Below are 15,914 nucleotides of genomic sequence, written 5' to 3' on the forward strand. Positions count from 1 at the left end.
TAACAAAATATCAGTTTGAATTTATAACATGTAATATATATATTTTTTTTTAAGGCATATCTTGGCAAGTGATTTCTTTTGGCTTAATTATTATTTTATGACTAAAAACAATAAGAGCTCGACCCAATGTAAAAAATAAAAATATTTTGAGCCAGAGGAAACATTCTGATTATTTCTTTCTCAAGTTCCTGAGCGAGAACAGGTTGTTCCCCATGCCGTACACGTACGGGCTGATGGACGTGTAGGAAAACGAGATGAGGAACTCGGCTTCGGCCCACAAGGGGTTGTTGGTGGGGATCCCGCTCAGCTCCAGGATCAGGTACAGAGTCCAGTCCAGCTGGAACAGCCCCATGGCCGCCAGCACCGCCACGGTGCTCCGGTGGAGACTCGAACCGCCGCCCTTCCGGCCTCCGGACGCCGGTGTCACCTTCGCCCCGTGGCCCAGCAGCACGTGGAGGATGAGGCAGCCGGTCGCCGTGACGACGGCCAGCGGCAGCAGGTTACACAGCAGGAGGAACGCGTATTTGTAAACGCCGTTGACCACGGGGCAGTAATGTTCGCCGCATTGGAAGAAGTCCAGCGGGCAGCCCGTGGCGTTCCCCGTGGCGTTGCCCACGGCGGCGCCTTCGTGGACGATGGCGAACACGGGGAGGCTGAGCAGCGCGGCGAGCAGCCCGCAGACGCCGCTCGCCGCCCAGGCCGAGCGGACGCCGTCCAGGTAGATGGGCCGGTTGGCGCTCTTCTCGGCGTCCGCCAGCTTCCGCTGCCGGTAGATGCTGATGAGGACGGTGAAGAGGATGCTGGCGACCTCGCCGAACTTGGTCAGGAACTTGAGCGAGCGGCACGACAGGTCGTCGACGGCGTCGAGGGACTGGTGGACGACGACGTCGAACACGATCACCACGAGGATCTCCTCCAAGTTGGCCGCCGCCAGGCCCAAGAGGAACAACTCGAAGGATTTGATTCGATTCAACTTGGTCTGGACGATGGCGAGGACGAGGAAGACGTTGCCCACGAGGCCGACGCACACGATGAAGACTCTCAAGCCCAGGAGGTTGTCGGCTAAACCCGCCATTGTCGGGAGATCGCGGAAAAACAGGGACGCCTTCCTCTCGCCAGGTGTGCTCCTCCAGCCACGTTTTGTGTCGTCTCTCTCTCTCTCTCTGCCGCATCGCTGGCCACACACGCCCTCGTCATCAAGTTCTCAAAGGTGGCGAGAAGGTAGCTCGGTGATTGGCTCTGCTCGTTATCGACGGGGAGGCTGGAAACACGGACGGCTGTGGGAGTCATTAAAGTTTTACCTCTGAGCTTTTTTCAAAGCCTCATGTTGAGACCGGCACGGTGTAGGATTCAAAGCAGCTTTTATTTTGTCTTCTTCTTCTTTTATTTCCACCGGCTGACCTCATCAAGTGCAATTCCTCCAAGAGCTCATTCACATCCTTTGACGCCAGAGTTCCTCGCCTTGTTTTTTTTGTCATTTCGTGGTTTAATTGGCGCCCTATATCATCGACTTAACACACACCACAACAAAACAAAATAAAAATCAACTAATGACATCCCTTTTTAACATTTAACCTATGAACTATTTGGAACATGAGTTACATAACCCTCCTATTACATTTGGGGTCAATTTGACCCCATTCAATGTTTAACGTCTCTAAAAAAATTATTGACATCATGTTTTTTGCTTCATGTTTCATGACTTTTCCTAATTTATTGGGGACAACTGGGAAAACATAAAATTCACATGATGATGTGTTTTCAATGTCCTGAACACAACTTGTACGCATCGGCGTTCTTTGGGGTCCATTTGACCCCAGGCTGTTTGTCACTGTGTTAAACATATAAGAAATATCAACATTTTTATTTATTTAAAGGGCTATTTAGGTACCAACAAACAAACATAAAGTACCTGACACTTAAACTTGGGAAACAATATTAATTCTAATCATTTTCTGGAGGTTTTAATTGCTGGGGTAAAAAGGGTAAAAGATGTTAGTAAATTTGAAGGTATCAGGAGGGATGATTAGAGGTGTAAAACACTTGGAGGGATAATGTCAAAAAACCTTTGCTGCCTCTTTAAGTAAGTATTGAGATGCTGAGATTGTGATACTTTATTTTTAAAAACAGCAGTGACCTTGAGAAACTCATAACTGGTAATATCCACCTAGTGTATAGCTTGTGTGTGTGTTTAATTTACCAGGAATCTGTTTGGAAAATCTGCATTGTTTTGCAGAAATCTTTGCAGCATGAGGCTACAAGCTCAGTCGAAACTTCCTGTTTCAAAATAAGAGTTCCCTCCATTCATTGGAGGCGTAAACTATTTTGAGGGGACAATGTAAAAAAAAAGAGGGATATAAATAATTTGACCTTGAGAAACTGATGATATCCACCTTGTCTACCACATTGTGTGTATATGTTGCCAGTATCTAGGATAATTCACAGAGGAAATGATAGCAGCTGAGGTCAGCGTTATATCTGAATACAACGAATCAGTGGAATCAGGAATCACTTCCTGTTCCGGAAAATAAGAGAATCAGTGAGGAGGATGAGAGAAAACCTGAGTCAAGTGCAAATAGAATCACTTTGACGAACTAATATGACGAGGGTTTGGATGAATATCTCTTAATTTCGATGTAAATAATTTGAATATCACATCAAATCTGTGTGTGTGTGTGTGTGTGTGAGAGAGAAGCCGAGGAAGAGACCTATTGGGACAGGGGCTCCTGGACCCTTGTTCACCGAGGACCAGTTCATGTTCCAGCTTGTCTCTTTCCCTCTTTTAGTGCGTCGGCTAGTTAGCAGACTTTCTTTTCAATCAAGCCCTGCATCCTGACTCGGCTTAATTGTGAATCCCACTGTGTGTGCTTGTGCGTGTGTGTGCATGCGTGCATGCGTGCATGTGTGTGTGTGTGTGTGTGTGTGTAATTAAGGATAAGCCCTACACTGGCAGTAAATGGGTAAACTAAGTGTCACATCATGAGCCTGGACAGCATCCGATAGTTATCAATCAGAGATCTGATCAAACAGCATTTCTCACTGTTCCATTCTGTTAAAGTGCAATATAGTTAATTGGTAACCTCATAGCTCGTATATGTTTATCTGTCATTCTTTTTTTTTTATTGTAACGCAAACCCAAACCACACACCACTGTTGTTCCAGTTGAAGTCAGAGAGATTAAGTTTGGGTTTTCGCATCTGTTGACTTGCATATTTTGTATAAATTCACTGGAATGTGTTTCGTGGAAAACCCCAAATATAACCTCCTTATGAGACATAAAGTCTCCAGCCACACGAGTACACAGCGCAGCTTTGAGCCAAATGCTAAAATCAGTACGCTAACATACTCTCAATGACAAAGCAAACAACGCTACAACCTCTCGAATTAGAAAGAACCAACGTGGATTTTTGTCTTGGTTTGGCACCACAAAAAATAAATATATATATATATATATATATATATGTTAATGTATATTTAGGGGTTAGCTCATAATCAAGTCTACAGCCACGCTAACAGCTTGTACTTGCTTGACAACCCAGATTCTGGAAGACGAAGAAGAACCAGGAACACCAAATGGAGCGAAGGGATCGTCACAAGATTTACGTTCTGCAGACTTTAAGTTTGTATTTTTTAAAACTTTAACGTGAAGTTGAAGGGCCATTGCGATCCGGAGATAGGAGCTAACGTGACGAGCTAAATTAGGCCTCTGATGATCGTGCGTTTTGTACGTTTGGTGTGTTTTCTTTGTCGGATTTTGTCGAGCCAGAAGAAAGAGAATGAAATAGCACTCTTTTACCCCACAGATGGTCAACAGCTATTTAATGGCTGTTTACCACCACTTTAATATTAACATAGTATTTAATGAACTGATATATTTAAAGTATAACGGTTTTAATAGTGTAGTAACCGTGCATTTTAATCGGTGGCCTTGTTTAAGCTTATTTTTGTGTCTTTGTAAACATTGCTCTGGAGATGCTCCTGTGTCCTTGTCCTTGTCCCATGGAGTCGGCCATTGTGCAACGCCATGTTTCTACGGCAGCCCAGAAAGGACACACTTAACACTGGCTCTAGTGAGGGCCTCTTTAAAAAAAATATTTTGTACATAAAATGGTGCTTTTCCTTTGACATTTAAAAAGAAAATGTATGATCACACTGCAGCGAGCATCTCCTCCGCTCTCTGTGTCGGACTAAGCTCCTCCAACTACACACACAAGTACACACGAGTACACACAAGTACAATCACACGGAACAAAGTCAGCATTCAGAGCGGAGGTGCAGACACTGAAGATTATTGGAGTTGATGACTTTGCTTGTTGCTGTTCGCGAGTAAAAAAAAATCTAAATAATTTATCAATACTTCTATTCAACAAGCACGAATATGAAAAAGAAGGAAATCCTTAATTCAATCAGCTCCGTCTCTCGTCCACCACAGCTGGGCCATTTTTTCTTTTTTACCAACAAGCTGAAATAAAAGCTGTCTGAAGTCTATCTAATCTTCTCTGCATGCTGAGACAAAGCAGGAGGCCAGAGGCCCTTTGTTTTTTAAATCAATTATTTAATCATAAAAAATAAGTGTTGATAACCGTAGCTCCTTGGAGTGATACAATCGTAAAGATACCATCACTACCAGAGGGCCGCCGTAGTTCTCCGACAGGGTATGTTGTCGCTTGCAATTTGCAAACCCACCACTAGATGTCACTAAATCACACTTTGTTGCTTTAAAGAAAGAAGCTTCTCAAATGTTCGCACATTTTACTTTTAAAAAACACAAAATTGTTGTTGCACCATATGCACATTAATCAATGAATCTTTTAACTACCAATTAACAGAAATCTAAATTCTGTTTCAAACAATTTGGACTTCTAAATGCTATACTGTCTGGAGTTTAAAAAAACATTATTATTCACACATAATAAAAGTTCATGTGATGTTCAAAGTTGCAACCAACCCCAAAATTAAATTGTCCTGTAAAGATTGAAGAACTCATTTGAATATGATCGTCATCATTTTACATCAAACCTGATAAACTGGGATTTTGGACTTGAACGTCGGCACCTCGGCTGTAAAGCTGAGTAGAGGTTTCATCTAAATGTTAATAAAGATGCTGCAGCAATCAAAACGAATCACTTTCAAATCACTTAAAGGTGCTTCACTTGATATTTAGAGCGCTGTTTGCACCGTTAGCACCGTTAGCCGTGAGCTGCTGGCTCAGCCGTCACCGTGTGGAGAGCCGTTGAGAGGCAGTCTTTTACATAACACCATTAAATTCCCAGTTTACCAAATTAAAATGTCGTTAACACTTGAATTGCCAGCTGGTCAAAACAACAACAACAACAACACCATTTGCCTGTGGAGTTAGTTAAATGTGAATGTGTGGAGAGGAGACTCAAAAACTAAAATGCTAGCAGCGTGCAGGAACAGCATCACGTCTCAGACCGCTCGACACTAAAGTTAATTTTCCATCGGGGGTTGCATGAAGACATCGCAAATTCTGATTCATAAATCTCAAGATTAAAGCTTCGGGGACAATGCATGAGTAAACGGTAAATATACTAAGTCGTGCTAAATTTGATTGGGCATCAGTGTGTGTTGGACCCTCGCTTGCAACCTTTTGGCTTGGAACCCTTGCAAGCAGGTTTTTCCTGGTTCGAATCCCACATGAAGAGGCACACGGGTTCGTAAACAGATGTTCCCAATAGTGACATCACCATTAACGCCCCCTTCCCATCAAGAAAGTTGACTGGGTGGGTCCCAAACAGCCGCCCCCCCCTCGCCTGCATGTTACGCGTGGATGTCCCACCATCATGTCGCCATCACATGCTTCAGGTGAGGATGTTCTTGTTGTTGTTATGTAAAACACATTTTGTTGTTATAGGTATGTTTGTGTTGTTTTTGTTGTGCTGTGGATTTCTTCACTTTTGGGTGGCAGCAGCGGAGGGGGGGGGGGGCGCACCACCACACCACCCCCACCACCCCAGGCAGTCACGGTGTGCTGCTAGTTGTTGTTCAACACGCCGACTGGTGCGCAAACTGGAGGAAAAGCTGCGTGCAGCGTTCACGCCAAGTGGCGGATATAAAGCGACGGGTGTGTGTGCGCGCACGCACGTCTGTGTGTGTGTGTGTGTGTGTGTGTGTGTGTGTGTGTGTGTGTGTGTGTGTGTGTGTGTGTGTGTGTGTGTGTGTGTGTGTGTGTGTGTGCGGGCGAAACGGACTCACGCAACAACACGCGGAGGGTTTCTGCTTCATTTGTTATACATGCGACGGAAGAGTGGATAGGATATATAGATATTATATATATATATATATATTGTTTTTTTAAACATCCCGGACCAACCCAGCTTTTCTCGGAAAGGAGTGCTGCGAGAGAAGAGCGAGTAGTTTGCTCCGTCTCTCTCTCTCTCTCTCTTTCTACTTCTCTCCCCCCCCCCCCCCCCTCTCTCCTCTTCGTCGATATTTCAGAAGAGCTTTCCTCTCCAGTGGAGGAGTCAGTGGCGACACATCGGCGCGACATCCGTGTTTTTTGTTGTTTTTTTAATACATTTTTTGTATTTCCTCGAGTTTCCTCCAGCGTCGCTCCGGCGGTCGGACGCGAGGCTGACTTGCCTCCACCTAAAGACATTTGAAAAACATAAGGTGCCCCCCTCCTCCTCCACCTCCTCCCCCTCCCTCCCTCGCACCATTTGAATAAATTAGACCAGATATTGCCCGCCACGCAGAGAGAGAGAGCTACGTTACGGTAAGTAGCGGCTGCTCCATATTATCTGTTTTATATTATTATTATTAATATTCAGGCAGAGCTTAAAGGAGGTTTACATGGCCAGCTTTCCTATTTTTTTAATTATAATTATAATTTTTTATTTTTATGTGCATGCTTTTTAGTCACGTCTGGAGGACGTTGCGGAGGCAGATAATGGCCATGGTGATGAAGGAGATTCCCAGGGAGTGGTACTCAGTCCGACTGGCCGTGCAATGTGTGTTATCATAGCCCCCCCTCCTCCCCTCCCCTCTCCCCCCCCCTCACCTCCTCCACCACCTCCTCCTCTTCCTCTTCCTCCTCCTCCTCCTCCAGCAGCATGGAGCCTCCAAAGTGTAACGTCAAAGCGATAATATAGTGCTTTGTCCGCGGAATAGACCGAAACAAGGTCAAGTAAAGGGACGCAGCCGCCTGCGAGGCGCACTGATATCAGGATTGGCTGGATGGATGCGCGATGTGCTCACCTGGATGTGCGCGTGTGTGTGTGTGTGTGTGTGTGTGTGCGCGCGCACGAGGGGTTACAAACTTTACGGCACATAAAGCCTGTGGCATTTCCTGGTGCTATTATTTTTTAATATATATATTCTAATATATTTATATTTTTATATACAATGCCACTTTACACTGAGAGAGAGAGAGAGAGAGAGAGAAAGAGGGAGAGAGGGAGAGAGAGAGAGATTGAGAGAGAATTACCAGCGGGTGGTGTGTGCTCAGGTAAACAAAGTGACGTCACGGAGGCCAATGCAATTGGCCCATATCACAGTTGGCCAATTAGGTCAGGAGGCTGTGACGGATGATTATGATATCATAGATAAACCTCCCGAGGCGTGGGGGGAGCCAGTGGGTAATCTTCAGCAGGAAAGAAGAAGAAGAAGAAGAAGAAGAAGAAGAAGAAGAAGAAGAAGAAGAAGAAGAAAATGCCAAGAAAACATTTTGTTCCTCTTTTTTAATGGAGTGAAGTCATTTTAAGTCTATATATACGTTTATGTATAAACATGTATTAAGGCAAAATGTGCAGCCGAGATGTTGTGGCCTGCACGTAATATTTTATAGACTAAAGAAAACACCTTCCTCTGGTACCTGTCTCTTTAAAAAGTGAAATGTCACCATAATCGTCCCAATAAGTTTATTAATGCAGAAATTACAATTAAAGTGTACATCTCTCTAATGTAGCAACAAGTTGGTCAAAACTTGAATTCCCAGTATGACGTATCTTATGTAATAACAGAGACGATCGTCCCCGTCGTCGGCCTGAGACCCGGTATCGGTATCTGCTGCTCGAGGTGGAGCTTCTTTACGACTTTGCTCGTAGTTGGGTCGTTTGCTGGTTTCCAACCTGAGGGGTCCGGCCCTTCCAAAGGTGCACACGGGAAATATGAGGGGTCGTGAGTAGATTAGTGAGGCGGGAAAGAAAAGCAGAAACGTTTCTATCAGTTTTTGGGAAGTGAATCGATCGTTTTTAAGTGAATTTAAATGGATGATCAGTTGCCTTCGTACTGACTAGAACAAAGGTGCTCCAACGAGACCACGACGATGTTGATTCAACTTTATTGAACTTGTTTTCTCAAGTTCGGTGAAATGTAACTCCATTTTTTATTTTCAAAATTGATGAGACGGCTTTGAATGAATCAGTCAGAGTTTAGTTCAGTCCCGATTCTAATGGAGGCAGGAGAGCACAGCTTTTTAAATATGAAATACACCTACACGCAGAACAATAACGGTTCTTAATGGTTCATTAAAAGGCCGTGTGGTTCTACGAAGAACCATCAGCAACTGAAGAACCATTTTTTCCGCTTGAGGCACCATTATAGGTTCTTTAAAGAACTATTTAAGGAAATGGTTCTTTAAAGAACCCTGGGTTTAAAGGTTCTTTGCGGAATGGTGCCTTAAAGAACCGTGTTTTAAAGGTTCTTCGAGACACCTTTATGGGTTATTTGAAGAACTATTTAAGGAAATGGTTATTTAAAGAACCCTGGTTTGAAAAGTTCTTTGCGGAACTATAAATGGTGCCTTAAAGAACTGTGTTTTAAAGGTTCTTTGAGACACCTTTATAGGTTCTTTCAAGAACTATTTAAGGAAATGGTTCTTTACAGAACCCTGGTTTGAAAGGCTCTTTGCGGAACCATAAATGGTGCCTTAAAGAACCCTGTTTTAAAGGTTCTTTGCGGAATGGTGCCTTAAAGAACCATGTTTTAAAGGTTCTTCGAGACACCTTTATGGGTTATTTGAAGAACTATTTAAGTTAATGGTTCTTTAAAGAACCCTGGGTTGAAAGGTTCTTTGCGGAACCAAAAACGGTGCCTTCAAGAACCATTTTTTTGAAGGTTATTTGAGACACCTTAAAAGGTTATTTGAAGAACTATTTAAGGACTTTGTTCTTCTATGGCATCACTCTGAAGATCCATTTTCTGTTCCAGATGGCAGCTTCATTCTTCTGTGTGTACCTCTTAATTGTACTTAGAGTATTTGAGGAGGCCTACTTACTTTCCACAGCCTCATGTCTGAGCTCTGTTTCAAGAGAAGTTAACGCTCCTTCTAATGTTTTAATAATCCATCTAACGAATCGACTGCCACCTTCTTTAACAATGATCCGTTCACACATAAATGACTCTTTTTCTGCCAAAAGTTCTTTTTCAGTGGCGTAAAGGGAGAGAAAGCGACCTGCCGGGAGCCTCTGTGACACTCTGGTTTATTGTAGTTGAACATTAATCTTTTTCGGAGTTCCTTCGGCCGACTCACACCTCACCGCGCAGCACCACATGTTCTCTTTGATCCGACACACACCGCACACCCCACTAAGACATCATAAATGTCATAAAAGTTAATATAGAAGTGTTCAAATTACTCCCCACCTAGACCCGCCATTAAACAGCCATACAGGACTAATAACTAAGCCGTTACCGGGCGGACTAATCCACTGAGAGTTATCAACGGGTCTCGGCCAACATCCAAATCAAACGCTTTAAGTCATCGCCGAGCTACTCAGGGATTTTTACAGGAGCTTTTTGGATTCTGGGTATATTTTGGATATTTAAAATACTCTGTGCTTGTTGAGCTTTTTCTTGTATTCTGTCGCTTTGTGTCGTCGCTCGGTCGCGCTAATCATTTACAAGACTTTGGCTTTTCTGCAATGTTCAACGGAAAAAAAGCTAAACAAGCTGCACACACCTGAGGCCGAGCTGGACTTTAGCTGAGTACTCAAGCACTGCACATAGGTAAAATTCTAATGTACTTGTGTTATTATTTTTAATCTACTTTATACTCCAATACATTTCAAAGGGAATGGTTGCGGCCTAGTTTTTACTCCACTTGTAATTACATTTAACGGTTATTTCTCAAAATAAGTTGTTGAATTCATGTAAAATGTACTTTAATTACTATAGTTTTCATGCTTTGTAAGTATATTTAGCGGATAGTACATTTGTGCATTTAAGTACACTTTTCAATGCAAGACGATAACTTAGAATAGGATATTTTTACATTTCTGTATTGCTACTTTCACCTAATCTAAAAGATTTACACTTTAATAAATGGCGTAATCTATCACTGCCGGATGATTGAACCTTTGGCCCACCGATGAAAGCATTGCAATGTTTATATAATAGCAGTATTACAAACTACGTATCTGTGACATCCCCAAAAAGAAAGAAAAAAAGCTGTTACAGCTTTCCTCCATTGTGTATTTACACAAATAATATAACTTTGCACACAATTTCTAAAAACTTGAAGGGAATACATCAACAAAACTTAGAGAAATCATACTAACAAACTTTACTTTTTTATTTATTCCTGTAAGTGCAACACAACAAAGGTGCAATATCAGGGATTAGGGGCATTTTGATTGCCTCTCAAGGCTCTCAACATGGTGCCTGCGGCTCAAAATCTAACGGCGCGACCAGCGCTAACGGTGCAAACTACAGCAAAAGTGCTGACGGAGCTGACGGTGCTTACTAAGGCTCTGCAATTTCGGTACAGCGTTGTCAGAAAGAGTGCACGCTCACATGCACTTAAATGCACTTTGAGTGCGGCCCGTTTACGTTAATAGAGGGACTCAATCCGCCGCTCCGGTAGACATTACTCCACGATGTCTCGTACAGCAAATAGTTGTTTGCTGCCAAAAATGAATCCCCCTGAATCTATTGCGCAATTCTTGTCTTATGATCTGTGTCACCGACTGCACGTGTAATTTAATTTAAACGCAACACCAAATTAAATTACGTGCGCGTCCACGTGTGTGTGTGTTTGGAGCCGCCTCGTGATCAGGAGGCGAGATTAGCGTCGCGGTCGCTCGGTTTTCATCGGCTCTCGTTTATGTTGCTTCAGTGTCGTTGTCCTGAAGGAACCCGGTTCCTCGGTTCTTTTCACTTCTCCCAAATATATAAATCCCAGTTTTTTTACTACATCAAGTCTCAAAGAAAATCTAGCCAGAGCCGACCTCGCGAAATAACATGCCGTCCTATCACGGTGATATGTTTGATTTATAAAAAATATAATTAACCCACGGTGGCAGGAAAAGCTCTGCCCAGATTATTAAATACATTTTCCATCTTTATTTAAAGGGGATCATGTACAGTTAAAACATAAATGTCACCATTTGATGTAATGTAGATTGAAGCTTCAGCTAATTTGCATCTGTAGTCCCTTGACAGACCATAATAAACGTAAAACAATAACAAACAGTACAGGATAAATACACACAATGCAAAGTTACAGTATAGCACATTAAAAAAAACTATTTAAAAGTAAGTATTAAAAACCATTAAAGGTAAGTCATATAAACTATACAAAAATAAGTAATATTTTTTTTAAGTAATACACACTATCAAAAGCAAGTAATAAATAACATTAAAAGTAAGTATTAAAAAACATTAAAATTAAGTAATATACACTATCAAGAGCAAGTAATAAAAAACATTAAAGGTAAGTAATACACACTATTAAAAGCAAATAATAATAACCATTAAAGGCAATTAATACGAGTCATAATAATTTTGCTCAATGAGTCCAGCGCTGACCAGCTTTCAACTGATTTTTTAGATTATTTAAAAAAGTGCTGATAGAGCTGCAGTTCTTCATCACATCCAGCAGGGTGTTCCACTGATTCGGAGGGGCCAAAACCATTTAGAATTTGAAAAAAGTCGAAAACGTTAAATTCTCGTCATGTTAAAAAATGTGGTAATAGTGATACTTGTTATTCGTAGAGGTTGTAAGAACATATACCGTCTATATATATTTAATATATTTTCTCAAAAAGTGTGATATTTCTTCAGTTCGGGACAGTGTGGGCTCCATGGTAACGTGAGTGGCAGCGTGTTTCATCGAAGGGTGAACTGTCCTTCTTTCTGCAACCAGAGGAGTCGCCCCCTGCTGGCCATTCGAAGAATGAACGTTTAAGCTAATTTACGCCTTTTCAGAACAGTTGCCGCCTGTTTTAATCTGTTCTTATTCCTAAATAATTGTCATATTTCATGTCATACACTGGAAACTACAGTCCAGTAATGGATTTTGTTCCGTCCCATTTAATCGCCTCATAAAGTTCTAACATGTTAGAACATTTAATGTGTTTATTTGGATTTAAATACTCCGCCGATGGAGCTTTCGCAAATTTTTTTTGGCCACAGTTGGACATTCCTGTGAAATATTTCACCGAATGGTGATGACGTTGATGTCATAAATTCCCGACTTAATGAACAGATGTTCAGACTTTGTTGCTTGAGGTCTGAACGATATGACGTGAAGGCATGAATACATTTACATTCAGTGTCCAAGAATTATTTCCATTTTAAATCTGTTTTGGTCTCCACCAGCCTCCTGGAGGAAGTTTTTTATTTAATATTCAATATGTTTAGTTAGTTTATTACTCATAAGGCAGATTTTAGGGTTGGAAAACCAACTTTAGGGTCAAATTTGTTCTCAAATCTACATCACACACTCGTTTTCCAAGACAAACGTGGGGTTAGGGTTAGGGTGAGATTGGATTGATTTGGTATTGATTTGGTATTGATTATGTGGCTTTACACAATGTGACAATCCCTTGAGTTTCTCTTCGCCACGTCACAAAAAACTGCTGTGATAACCATATGTGTCCCTCGCGTCACCATTTATGCTCTTAAAAAGGTCTCCGAGTCCTCCAGGTAGCAAAGTGGCCGCTTCCATTAATGTCAGGTTGTGATTCTTCATCTGACAAAATAAAAAAAAATTGTTTTAACCTTTTTCTGGAGCGAGAAAAAAAAAATCCCCACTAAGAAATGCTCTTTATGCGTCGGCTGCAATTAAAACCCATGAACCTCATATTGTGGAGTTTTTTTAGTTTTAAGTGGCGGTATGCATGAAGTGTTTAAAGGGTAAACATCACTCTGCTGCCAGCTCCGTGTGTAAGGCTGTAATGACAGGCGAGATAAAGAAACCGGAGGACGTTCAAATGTTAGTATTTATTTCTTCTAATTTACACGCAGCCGGTGATTTATCAGATTACGGGCAACGATCCGGAGTGAAGTCTGCAGAGAGAGGGTTTTATTAGCGAAGGTGCAGCAGCGAGTGTTGCATCATGAGGAGTTTTCTTTAGATGGAGGAGGAGGAGGAGGAGGAGGAGTGTTGACATTACACCAGAACCTGTGCGCTGTGAGAGGAACACCTGTCGGTTTTTTCCCACTTTATATTTCGATGGATAGCAGAAGGTAGTGTGTAGTTGTTTCTACGGGCGTTCCTATCAGGTTCTTCCTGGAGAGCTGAGGTTCTACCTAGAACCCTTTTGCTTCTGAAGAACCCTGAAAGTGGTTTTCAATGGTTGTTTAAAACCAATGGCTTTATTATTCATCCAAAAGAACCCTTTTTTGGAAGGAGTTCCACAGGGATTGTTCAAAGCGAAGGGAACGCCCACAACACAACGCTAGCATGATGGACTATATATCCAGGTTAGAGGTAGAACGTTGAGGGCAGATTCTTGTGAGTACCCTGAGAGGGGGGGGGGGGGTCTAGATAGAACCACCAGAGGGTTCTAGGGTGGAATACATGACATCTGAGGAGGGTTCTCTGTAGAACTTCTCAGAGAAAGTTTTTTCAGAGGGTCCTTTAGTGTTGTTGGGTTGTTTGGGTTTCAGGTAGAACTCTCCAGGAACCCAATACGGTTCTCCTATATGAGGACGAGCCGAAGAACCATATATGGTTCTAGTCGGCACCTTTTTTTCCCCCTTATTACTCTTAAGAGTGAAATATTGTACTTTTCTTTTTACTTTCCTCCATATATTTGACGGCGATGGTTATGAGATGATGTAGATTCGGACATTTACAGATTCTATGGAGGCCCGCGGCTGAAATTGAGGATGTTGAGTTCAAGTTGTTGTTACAAATATACACAACGCGGGCATTTTTTAGTTAGATCGAACTGAGAAGAATTAAATGTGACGAATGCGATGAAAAAGGATTCAGATTATCGCTCCTGTCACTTCATGGCGAGCGTGGAGAAGCGAGACCCGAGTCTGGAACTGGACCCGAGTCTGGACCAGGACCAGAGTGTATCGAGACCAAGACCAAGGGAGTCCAGGACAGACCAGAGTCCCACACTGAAGGACACTTCTTCTTCTTCTTCTTCTCCTCCTCCTCCTCCTCCTCCTTCTTCTTCTAATTATTCTTCATTCTTCTCCCCCTTCTTGTTCTTCTCCCTCTTCTCCTCCTCATCCTTCTTCTTCTTCTTTCACTTCTTTAATTGCCACATGTGAGCAAATAAGTGGGAAAATAATTAAATACCGTCGCAGAGGAGATTTTCCTTCGTTTATTTCTTCTTCTATCGGCAAACGAATTAATGCAGACGATGAACCGGCGATTTATTTTGGCCCGAGGCCGAGACGAGAGCGAGGAGAAAGAAAGAAAAAACGTCGACACTGCAAAACTGATAGAATCCATATAATTAGATAATTTGAGAGACGCTTCGGCCCTATTATTGAATATATAATACATGATCGTTAAGATGACACTATGCAACAGCAGCTCCACGAGGTGCTTAATGAATCACATCACGGCTTCTTTATGTTCGACACACACATTCTTGTCCACAACACATGGACTTCATGGAGCGCTCGGCCGTGCAGAGGGAACACGGGGCCTTCTCTCCTGGTCATTTTGGTGGCTGTCCTTGGTATTTTATAGCAAATATATTTAAAATATCGTATAGCCTAACATCATCGAACGTGCAAGACAAAAAACTCCAATAACGTCATAGTTTAGTTTTTGGTGGTTCTTCTTGGAAGCGCCATGTTTTTTTTTCTTAAATCAAAATTCCTGATAATAATTTCTTTCGCCCTGCATACGATTTTTTTTATTTTAGCAATCTGTATTCATTAGTTTAGTTTTTTATGGGATGAAGTTTTTTTTAAAAGGCGATGTTTAAAGGCTGATGCTTCCTCACACATGGAAGGAGGGATCCCAGTCTCATCGGCGCACACGTCGGTAAATTGGTATCGATATCGAGATCCGATGGGTTCATATCCCCGCTATAGAGAGTTAAATACAACTTTTATTTAATTGTGACAACATTGTTATTCTCAAACCTCTTAGCAGCACATGTACGATTCACAGACTTCTTACACCTGATGGAGAGCGTTCTCATCTCAAACTTTAGTTAAATGGGAAGCTTTTTTTAAATTAAAAAAGCTCCCACGCACCACATGGGGACTGTGTTGATATCTTCTTCATAAATAAATGCCTTTTATTTCTCTCCTTCGTTTGGATTCCTGCAAACGGGATTACTGGTTTACTGGTCGTGGTGCGGTCACGACGAAATGACAGGGTGAGGCAGTCCGGAGGGGAGGGGGGGTTTGGGGGGGGGGGCATCCATCGGCCGCGTTTTCAATGTGGAGGAAGAAGCAAGTTCAACATGGAGTCGCTGGTCGCCTCCTCCAGTCAACAGATGTTCGCTCCGTCATCGACGCGCAGTCCGACATCGTGTTCGGATGAAGTTTAACTGACGAAAAAACAAAACCCGGGTATCGAAAGCCGAACCAGGAAGAGCGCACACACACAAACGCACGTACGCACGCGCGCGCCACCGACCGTCCTCTCTCTCTCTCTCTCACTCCTCCCCAGCTCTCTCCCAGTTTACGGAGCTCTGCCATCGCACCAGTCCGGCGGCTTCCTCCTCTTCCTCCTCTTCCTCCTCCACCCC

The 15,914-nt window shown here is 42.6% G+C and overlaps 1 protein-coding gene across 1 annotated transcript; it reads right to left on the bottom strand.

The window, feature by feature from the left end:
• Positions 1 to 169: 169 nt before the first annotated feature.
• On the bottom strand, positions 170 to 1,075 carry LOC130203000 (C5a anaphylatoxin chemotactic receptor 1). The gene has a single exon (XM_056428898.1). The coding sequence runs from the start codon at positions 1,073 to 1,075 to the stop codon at positions 170 to 172; it is 906 nt and encodes a 301-aa protein (XP_056284873.1).
• Positions 1,076 to 15,914: the final 14,839 nt, after the last annotated feature.

This window comes from Pseudoliparis swirei, chromosome 12 (genome assembly GCF_029220125.1).
Source record: "Pseudoliparis swirei isolate HS2019 ecotype Mariana Trench chromosome 12, NWPU_hadal_v1, whole genome shotgun sequence".
Lineage (NCBI taxonomy): Eukaryota > Metazoa > Chordata > Actinopteri > Perciformes > Liparidae > Pseudoliparis > Pseudoliparis swirei.

What these genes read in the sequence shown, in the direction of transcription:
- LOC130203000 (XM_056428898.1), bottom strand. Translation starts at nt 1,075, where the DNA reads ATGGCGGGTTTAGCCGACAACCTCCTGGGCTTGAGAGTCTTCATCGTG.